Below are 10576 nucleotides of genomic sequence, written 5' to 3'. Positions count from 1 at the left end.
ATGAAAGTTCCTCTGTAGAATCAAAAAAGTACAACAGGCCAGAGGAGCTACATTCACCTGCACGCGGCCAGCGGCTCCCACGGTGCAGGAGCAGCCTGCCTTCTGCGCCAGCCACAGGTCCCTGGAGAGCAGCTTCCCGGGGCCGCCACTGAGCAGGCCCCCAGCAGTACCGCCACGTCTCGGGTTAAGGCCTTCGAGCAACTTCACAGTATTTCTTTGCTCACCCTCTGTCCCTCGAGGAGTGAGTAGTGTCTGCAATACATTGTCACCTACAAAGAGCCTGGTCACAATGTTCCCCAGCACATTAACTAAGTCTTTAAAAAACCAACATTAACCCCCAAAAAAGTACCCGCCGTAACACTGTTTACCCCTGTTCGCCAACTGACTTTGAGCCCCATATAAAATGCCTTCTCTAGATTAAAAGGATTTTGAGATATTGCACTATTGTACTATATTTCTGCTTCCCAATCTCATTTCAAAGAGTCCTAGTGAAATCGTAAACAAGATATGAAAGAAATGTTACTCAATTTTAATCCAGTCTGTAGTATCATACACATCTGTGTTCTGTAGCGAGACGTCCCCAGCCTTCCTGCCGCAGGTACAGTAGTCAAAGCGCAGAGGGGACCCCCGCTCAGCTGCCTTCCCACGCGGTCCAGTGACGAAGTATGCGAAGGCCTTCCCCGTCACACCCCAAGCTTCCTCTTCTGGTCAAAATACGCCTCAAACCTGGCTTGGGCATACTCCTAGGAGACAGCAGACAAAAGGGAGGCTCACTAAAAGGGCTCCTACTGGTCAGAGCCCTGCCCCCGTGTCCCCTTCCCAGGCCAGGAGGACTGACAGCGCCGGAGAGTGGCTGGCGGGCAGAAGGGCTGCTTAGGCGACAAGCACTATGTCACACCTTTCTTCATGCGTCCTGAGCCCGGCTCACAGCCCCCAGCCAGCAGCAGCCTGCCAGCTCACACCGGGCCTCTCAGCGAGGAATCCACTGGCCCTAAATGCTGGTGGCACTGATGGATGACACAACAAAGGTTCCTGTCTGGGATGTGAGCAAGCACAGAACAAAGGGGGAAAGAAAGCCAATGCTGCCTATCTGGGGGATCACCTGTGTCATATTTAAAATGAACAGTTCTGTTTCTGCCGTGGCCATCAAGCCACTGCCATCTTCTAGGTCTGCTTCCTCAACCCATCCATCAGTGTGCGCAACACAAGCTCTTAAGGACCCATTCCAAATCTCAAAACTTTTAGGTCTGCAATTCTGAACATAAGAAAATTTCATCACTTGAAAAAAAAATAACTTTGAGGTACAATTTAATTCTTTAGGCTTGCAATTCTGCATATAAGAAAATTAAACTGCTTTTATCTCCACAGACTGGACAAAATTTCCTTAGAGCTTTACCCAGCACCACGACGTCCTCTCTCTTGTATCTGGCTTCTATTAGTTCAGCGAAACCTCTTATTCTTTTCAGGTAAATAGGATCTGTGGTGATTTCCTTTGATTCCTGAAAGCAGTAATTTGTGTCTTCTCTTTTTCTTGCTTAGGAAAGCCAGAAATATACAATTTTTATTGATTTTTTCAAAGAACTAGCTTTTGCTTTCACTGATTTTCTCTATTATGTGTCCATCTTCTATTTCAACGATTTTCACTCTTACTTTTATGATTTCAATCCTTTATTTTGGGCTTAAAGACCACTGGCTTGAGAATTTTCTGATCTTATGTAAACACAAACTTATAAACACTTAAAAGCTATAAACTTCTTTCTAAACACACTTTAGCTGTTTTATCCCACGGGTTCTGATATGTTGTGTTTTCATTTTAGTTCAGTTTAAAATGTTTTCTTATTTTCCTTTTAATTTCGTCCTTGACCCAGAGTTTATTTAGAAGTGTACTGTTTAATGCCCAAGTAACTGGGGATTTTTGGTCATCTTTGTTACTGACTTCCAGTTAATTCCGTCACAGTGGGAGGACATGATCTGTGCTGTTCTTCTCTCCACACCCACTGAGGCCTGTCCTGTGGCCTCACGTGTGGTCCAAGTCCATCTTGATAACAGTGTTTCTGCAGTTGTTGGGTGGAGTTTATGAATGTTCCTTAGTTAAGCTGGTGGGCAGTGCTGTTCAAGTCTTCTACTGTTACACTGCTTTTGCATTTGTCCCAGCCATTACAGAGAGAGGGGTATAGAAAACCAAAATGGTGAATTTGCCTATCTCTATTTTAAATTTTGTTTAAATTTTGTGTGTTTTACATTTAGGATTTTTTATGTCTTCTTGATGAAATAAGCCCCTTATTATTATGAAATGTCGTTTTTTATCTCTGGTAGTAGTCTTTGCTCTGAAGTCAACTTTGTCTTATAGTTATCATTTGATTCCATATCTGCTTTAAAACCCATATTTTCCCCTTTTTGATTTGCCTGCATTATCAAACTTTCTGCCTAGAAGTAGAAATCATCCCACTGTATAGGATTGAAGAATGAACTAACTAGTCATTTTCCACCACCTGAAAGGGAGACTATAGAATTTCATGCACCCCCTCCCCCTCCCCTGAAGACACCCCACCAACACACATTATGGAAGAACAGAAAGCTTTGATAGTGTTTTGATGTCAAGGGCAATTCTTAAAATAAGGATTACAGCCTAGCTTGGTTACAAACTTGCCTGCAATGAAAACGAGGCCTAACTGAGTAAAGAGGGCACTAGAGGCTGGGGAGGAGAGCAGGATTGGGTGAGGAGGTCCTTCTAAGCAAAGTAAGGGCCACCTGCACTCCTTTACATGGTGTCCCTTCTGCCAGACGGGACCATGGTCAGGGGCTGGGCCTCTAGGGCCAGGATTCCTACACCCCCACAAGAGACCACAGTGTCCTCTGAAGCAGGCAGGGAAGGAAGGTCCTGCTGGCTTTGGGGGTGAGGACTACCTTTAAAAGAGGACACAGTAGCAAGGACAGTTGCTTAAAATTATGCAGCTCTCCCACAGTGCCCAAGAATGAGCCACAAGGTCCTGGCCCTGGGGACTAGGCCTGTGGAGCAAATGGGAGGCCTCTGTAAGGGAGTCAGTCACTGCCAGCACTCGCCTACACTGTAGCATTTTCTCCTGGAAGTAAGGAGAAAACCAGTCCCCAAACATACCATGTATCCAAATTCAATAGAGGAAATCTTGGCCTGTACAATGGACCAAAGTCCCCAGAAGAAATGGGATGCAAGGGCAAACCTGTAATTACAGAAGCAAGAAATGTACATAAGACATAAGGCATCAGCTCAAGGAGGGATTAAGTAATTTCATGCTAGATGGACATTTTAACTCATCTGGTGGCATAATCATCTTCCATGATAAATGCAAATGGGACTATATTCTCTGACAACTGAGAATATGGGAATGTCACACCTTTCCACTCCCCTCCTACTGTTGGCCAATAACAGGTGGCAGTGCAGGTGTGAAAATACCCAAATGTCTTTCCCTGGCACACACAATGACACCCATGGGGCTTGGCCAAAGGCCTCTGAGGTCATGCCAAGAGACCGCCTCTGCTGCTCAGAGGACATGGCATCAGCAACCCTGACCACATGCTAAGTAGCAGCAGGAGGGGAAGCAGGTCTCTGAACAACCTGCTATCTCTCCAAAGAGGTGGGGAAGCCAGCCTCATGCCTTCCCCACTTCCTCTCGCACACAAGTGAAACAGGGCAGATGCAAACATTAGCAAGACCTCCTCCCTCTAGGCTGCCTGACCCCTCCGGCACCAGGATCACAAGTGCCCTTCAGAGCCATGCCTTCAGGGTTCACTCTAATGCAGGAATGACTGCTTCAGTGTCTTCACCCGTCCTACCCTCACTCTTCTCTTGCTGTTGCAGGGTTTCCTGGGGTGCTACTACCCTTTCCATCCGGGCTCTCCCATATTTTTCTATTTCCTCCCATTCCAGAAATGGAAAGGGGAGGTCTGTGCAGAGGGGTGGAGCCCAGGGAGTAGTTCATTGAGAGGGGCCAGCCCCTCTGGAGACTGTGAAGAAAGAATCCGTGCCAAGTGTGGTGGACACAGCACTAGGCAGGCCGAAGCTACTTCATTAGCCCTTTTACTGAATAATCTCACAAGAAAGCCCAAAAATCAGGAATGTTATGCTAACCAATGACCCTGTTGACTGAAGAGATGAATGTGGCTAAACAGTGATTTAATGATCTAGACCTCTGTAGCACCTGGAAGTTTCTGAGGCCCTGCACTGAGAAACTGTTGAGAAAAACTGAATTGCACTAGAGGTCTACAAGCAGTTGAAAGCAAGACTTAAAACCAAAGCACATGATTTTTAATTATTTCCTAGGAGAACCTTATGAGTCACAACACATTGGATGGTACCCAGCCCTCTATGCGATGGGCTAAGAACTCAGTGACAGGGCTCTGCAGGCCTGGGGGGCAGCCACCTTATTTATGTGAATCTTTCCACATAGGTTACAGCTGGGAACTCCATCCAAGCAGCAGGATTTTCTTGTACACAAAATCTGTTTAAACTGTTCTGTGCTGAATCTGAGAGATCTGAACAACCTCAGCCTCAATGAAGAACCAAGTTTCCTACTTTTGACAAATACAAGCTCCTAAAATACTCATGATGGCAAGTAGGCATCCCAAATACATTCTATGGAGAAATCAGTCTTTACATACCAAAAATGGAAAAGAATTACCTGTTGATTTCAAGCAACATTTCTTCTTCTATAACAGACTTTTCTTCACTACTGAGGTTTTCAAATTCATTTTGGAATGCAGCCAAGTAACTGGAAATAAAATGGAGCTTAAGAAAAAAGAATACTGGTATTAGGTTCAGTGATGGTTAAGAGTAGACAGTATCAACAGCTGTCATGAAGCTACGGAACTTCACATCACCTCAATGAAAGCTTGGAGAAAGACTGGCAAAGGTGACCACAGCTGTTATCCCCTGGGATAGGAATTCTGGAAGCTCACTTTATCCAGCAGTAATTACCACCTCTGCTCTCCATTAGAGTCAGCTTACAGTCAGAAATTCTAATGGACTGATACAGTATTGCTGACAAGAGAGTTACAGGAAGCTAGGCACTAATTATATTATTTAGATAGAATAATTTTTCTAATCTAATCCAGTCATGTTTTTCACTGTCTGAGCTCAAAGCAAGTATCCAGCCTCTTCCCCAGACTAGCTCAGCTCCATTCCTGGCTGCCACAACCTGTAAGCTCCAAGGCCCTAGTTTTCTGATGTCTGCTGGCAGCTGTTCCCTCAGAGTGAGAGCTGGACTAGCAAACGTTAATGCTCCTTCTAGATCTGAGTTACTAACGGTCACTTACACACTTATGTTAAGCTAATACATTTATTTGCAAAGTTTAATTTTGGTTTGGAGCAAAGATCGGCTAAGGTTCTACCAGTTCCCACATTTAGTCTACATACGAGTTCATATTTAGGAGATTCCTTGTTCTTGAATATTACATAGTATATCAACAGGCATTAACACAATAGAAAACCACAGTTCTTCCTCTTATTAAAATAAAGTCTTCCTTCTTACTGAAAATCTCCCCTTACTGGTTGAAGAGTTCTCACCCCTATAGCTACCCAGTTTCTATAAAAGTCTAATTTCTCTTCAGTACAATGCTAATTCAAATACTGGATGAGTGCTTCTGAGCAATCTCTTCCCCAGGCTACACAGTCCCACGTTCTCCCACCCTTTCTTCTCATCTATGACCTTGGGACCCAGTACCATCCTGGCCACTTCGCTTTGGATATACTCAAGTTCAGGAAAGTCAGCCTACAAATGTGGCCAGAAGAAGGCAAATACAGTTTCTGACCTTTCCATGGCTACGCTACATTTGAGCAGCAACTCCTAGAGGGCAGGTAGGTGACTGACTAAAGATTCCTTCTGGCGGTGCCTGGCCTAGAGTGGTCGGGAAGAGAAGGGCCATCTGCCAAGTTAATCATAGGACCAACTAAACGTACCCTGCCCTTGTCATCCTAGACCTCTGTGTAAAAAAAGGCTCCTGGTCACTGAGACAGGGCTCCAAAATAACAAGCACTTGTGCAGCAGGGGGGATTCCCCTGGACAGGTGGAGCGGAGCAAACGCAGAGAGGCGGGCTTGGTGCATGGAGGCAGCATCACTACCCAGTTAGCCTCACCTCCCCTGGCTGCAGCCGTGGGTGAAGTAATGTAATAGAGGGGTCTCAAGTGAGAATTCCTACCAGGGATGGTTCTCCCCATGACCCACGAACAAGAAAGGAATCATTACCACCATGACTTCTCCTCTAGTTACTTAGAAGTACATCTTACTTCTCTTTGAACAGCATGAAACGAAGAGAGGAAGTTCAGTGATCCCCAAAAAGGAGGCCAGGAAGCAGAGGGAGGCTGAGCTTTTTGGAAAAAAGGAAACCAGAGGAACCAGAAAGGAATCTTTGCTCTTCTCTGAATACAAGCATCTCTGGCAAAACGATAAGAAGCTCAGCTTGAATGATCAAATTTGCCTCAGGATATAACAATAAAAACATTTACAATGAAACGATTTGCTTTAATCATTCTACATATTTTAAAAGGCCATCTTTAAAAATTAAGATGGTAATTCTAACTGCATAAAACCAACTTATGTACTCTACCTATCAAACATATAAAAACTAAAAACTTACTTGTTGCTTCCTGGTGGGATATTTCAGGATGTTGGCTCTGAAAAAAGGGTACTTTTCATAGTTGTAATCATACATCCATTCACAGAAATGATTCCCAATGTCGAAACCCCTAAAATAAGAGATGGCAGAGAATGAGATGATCTACAATACCAGGAGGCAACTTGTATACAGAGAGGGGAAAAAGAAGGCTAAGTCATGGAGCCATGAGCATCCACGTAACGAGCTGGATTTCCTGAGTTTGTAGGAATCTGACTGCTTTAACCACACCTGCCGGGAGCTAGGAGAGCCCCGTCTGAGTCCACCATTCAAGACACAAAATATTCAAGAGCCAATTCCTGCAAGAAGTATTTTCATGAGCAGGAAATCATCTCTGAGCCCAAAGGAAAAACCCCATTGTGGGTTTTAGTTACTTGCATCAGGGGCCTTAAAAGCACCATCAGCTAAAGACTGAGATGGTATAATCTGGGAATGCCTAGAGTGTATAATGATAGTGACTAAATGTACAAATTTAAAAAATGTTTGTGCATGAGGAAGAACAAAGGAATGTCATTATGGCAGGGTGCTGAAAATAAGATGGTAATTAATATTTTAAAATTTCAACTTATGTGTGAGACTAAAGCAAAAAATATTTATTTGGTACAAAATTTATATTTTGACTAGTGCATCTCCTAATGTAACTTATGCTGATATAGCTTGATTGAACACCATAAGTACTTGGAATCTCAGGTGGGACATGAGATTTTGTTGGATTGTCCAGAGTGATGCCCCGTTGAATCCCAGAGTGATTTGATCAGTGAATGGAAAAGTAGTTGCAAAGTCCCCTTCAGGGAATGGTGAGAACGGGGGAAAATTCAACTTCCTCAAGTTGAATTCTTGATATTCTCACAAGCAGTGTGGACAACCAAAGCTATAGGCTGAGCCCCCAGTCTTGGGGTTTTTCATATGAAACTTAACCCCACAAAGGATAGGTCAAGTCTACTTAAAATTTAAGCCTAAGAGTCACCTCCAAGAGAACCTCTTTTGTTGCTCAGATGTGGCCTCTCTTTCCAGCCAACACAACAAGCAAACTCACCACCCTCCCCGTCTACGTGGGACATGACTCCCAGGAGTGTGGACTTTCCTGGCAACGTGGGACAGAAATTCCATAATGAGCTGAGACTCAGCATCAAGGGAATGAGAAAACCTTCTTGGCCAACAGGGGAAGAGTGAAATGAGACAAAGTGTCAATGGCTGAGAGATTCCAAACAGAGTACAGAGGTTATCCTGGAGGTTACTCTTACGCATTAAGTAGATATCACCTTGTTGTTCAAGATGTAATGGAGAGGCTGGAGGGAACTGCCTGAAAATGTAGAGCTGTGTTCCAGTAGCCATGTTTCTTGATGATGGTTGAATAATGATAAAGCTTTCACAATGTGACTGTGTGATTGTGAAAACCTTCTGTCTGATGCTCCTTTTATCTACCTTGTCAACAGACGAGTAGAGCATATGGAATAAAAATAAGTAATAGGGGGAACAAATGTTAAAATAAATTAAGTTTGAAATGCTAGTGATAAATGAAAGCGAGGGGTAAGGGGTATGGTATGTATAATCTTTTTTGTTTCTGTTATCGTTTGATTTCTTTTTCTGTTATCTTTTTATTTCTTTTTCTGAATTGATGCAAATGTTCTAGAAATGATGAATATGCCACTATGTGATGATATTGAGAATTACTGAATATATAAGTAGAACAGAATTATATGTTAATGTTTTTGTTTGTTCTTAATTTTTTTAAATTAATAAATTTTAAAAAAAGTTGAAAAAATGCAAAAAAAAAACCCCACCATTAGCGAAACACAAGGAGGGTTTGCCGTCCTTCAGGTGTGCATCAAGAGTATCAACATAATAAAACAATACTGAACTAGCATTTTACTTCAGCGTATTACCTGTAATTATAACTGCTGTATTCAAAGTCAATGAGCATCAGTTTCTGTTTTTCAGAATTCTCTCTGCCTTCCAGCAGTAAGATATTACCTGAAAAAAGGTATGTATTATACAACTTTTACTTTGCATGTGTTTTAAATAAAAGGCTCAAGTCCTTAAACAGCAAAGCTGAGAGAGCAGTATGAGCCTTTCAGGGGGTCTGTCAAGCAGCCACTGAACTTCTCTGTCACCAGAACAGAGTGCCAGGGGAGCACTGGCGCAGAAGGCCGGTCCTTGGCAGGAAGGTGCTAGATCAATCCTGGAACACTGAGCTCCGGGGTGGCATGGACCTGGTCCTCCCAAGATCCGTGGCTCACCGTGGCCTCTCAGTTCATTTTGGGGGCAGTGTCTCCTCTAATTATTACATGGTGGCATGTTTGGCACGCACAGGCTGTTTGTCTGGAGTCAGTTTGCCTGTCTGATAGGCAACGTGGCTGCAGCACACCAGTGCAGGGCTGCTCTGCTCGGGACTCCTCTTCCATGAGGGTCCAGGGGCCAGCAAAGCTCATCACAGGGCTACCTAAACCACATACTGCCTCACTGAGATTTATCCTTGTCTGTTTTTCCTTCCCAGGGAGGAGACATCGAGCAACATTCCTTCAATGGATTTCACTTGGTGCTGAATTCTGAGTCTCAAGTGAGTTGTGCACCAGACAGGCTCTTTAGGCACCAGCTCCAGCAACCCCCAGGCAACAATACTTGGGGTCGGCATGCCCAAGTGAGCCGGCTAACAGAGACAACCCAGAGCAAGCAAGGGAGTGCGGTTGGTTGGCTGCTAACACTAGACAGCCAACCCTTGCTAGTTTTCTGCCACGCTCCTCTTGGGTTTTACTGGTAGGAGGTATACTTTCCAGAGGCTTTTCAGCATACATCTTCCATTTTCCAGTAACAATTAAAAGGAGAACTAGAGGCAGGTGCCCAAAGCAGCGGAACAAATAAATGCACAACTCACACCTCCTCTGTTCTTTCTATACAGTTCTCTGTAACTCTGGCCAACTGATCTCTTTCCAAACCTCTCTCAGGTGATACCAATGCAGTGTTTTTTACCCCCTACCAGCACAAATAACACACATAGCTTTGGCTAAAATTTCTAAACCATGCTCAACCGGAAGCCTTCAAATCAGCCAGCAATGGTCAGATAATTAGCAAAAGGTATTCTAGCTCAAACTAGTGACTTTTTTTAAACTGGAATTTTGTTTTTTCTTTTACAGAAGTTGTATTTTTTAGATTTACAGAAAACAGAGTTCCCATATGCCCTCCCCTATTATTAACTAGTGACTTTCTCAGGATTACTTCCAGCAGGGACGGGTCTCAAAACTAAAAACAAAATGTTGAGCCTGGCAAAGAAGGACCTGAGAGAGGGCCTCCACTCTGCCCTCGGAGAGCAAGGGCAGCAAATGAGAGGTGGCCAACCTGACCGGCTCCCAGGGTCCACAGGACGTGAAAGGTGATCTGACCCTTTTTTGTCTTTTCAGATTTTAGTTTTGTGTTTGCCATAAAGATGTAAACACTGAAAAATATGTGACTTAGAAAACTGAAGTGCCTTATCTCAACTCTGTGAACATTCCTTTAGATTTTTTCTATGATTATATTTCTTATAGAAATGGGAAGAAACCTTGTTTTCATGTTTTTCTGAAACTTGTTTTTCCTTTAATATAGCCTAAAGATTCTTCTCTGTTGGTATGTAGAAAACGCTCACCCTTTTTGTTAACTTATAAGGGACATCACATTGTATGGCTATATCATAATTTAATTAATCTAATTATCTCTTGACGGACATCTAACATCATCATAAACACTGGAGGGAAACTTTTAAATGGGGCAGTTCTTACCTTCTTGACAGTCATTATGACAAAATACAACTGGAGATGGCGTGGATTCCAGCAGTGCTCTGGAAAGGAAGGTTGTGGTGTTACATATCAAAATTTTAATGGACATGCAAATCGTCACACTCTCACAGCATGCAGCGCATCATGGAAGTGCTCCAAAGCAAAACACACAGCC

The 10576-nt window shown here is 43.5% G+C and overlaps 1 protein-coding gene across 3 annotated transcripts in view; it reads right to left on the bottom strand.

Moving 5' to 3' along the window:
* Window positions 1-508: 508 nt before the first annotated feature.
* CHKA (choline kinase alpha) overlaps window positions 509-10576 on the bottom strand; it is a 77972-nt gene continuing 67904 nt past the window's right edge. For all 3 annotated transcript variants that reach the window (XM_077115518.1, XM_077115516.1, XM_077115517.1), the window contains 6 exons: window positions 10405-10463; window positions 8536-8623; window positions 6614-6722; window positions 4659-4765; window positions 3119-3200; window positions 509-743 (listed from right to left, as the gene is read on the bottom strand). In XM_077115518.1, the coding sequence (XP_076971633.1) occupies window positions 684-743; window positions 3119-3200; window positions 4659-4765; window positions 6614-6722; window positions 8536-8623; window positions 10405-10463 (505 nt within the window). In that variant the 3' untranslated portion in view covers window positions 509-683. The remainder of the gene's footprint in view (window positions 744-3118; window positions 3201-4658; window positions 4766-6613; window positions 6723-8535; window positions 8624-10404; window positions 10464-10576) is intronic.

The sequence above is a fragment of the Tamandua tetradactyla genome, chromosome 9 (assembly GCF_023851605.1).
Source record: "Tamandua tetradactyla isolate mTamTet1 chromosome 9, mTamTet1.pri, whole genome shotgun sequence".
Taxonomy (NCBI): domain Eukaryota; kingdom Metazoa; phylum Chordata; class Mammalia; order Pilosa; family Myrmecophagidae; genus Tamandua; species Tamandua tetradactyla.
This window is presented reverse-complemented; position numbering and strand designations above follow the sequence as displayed.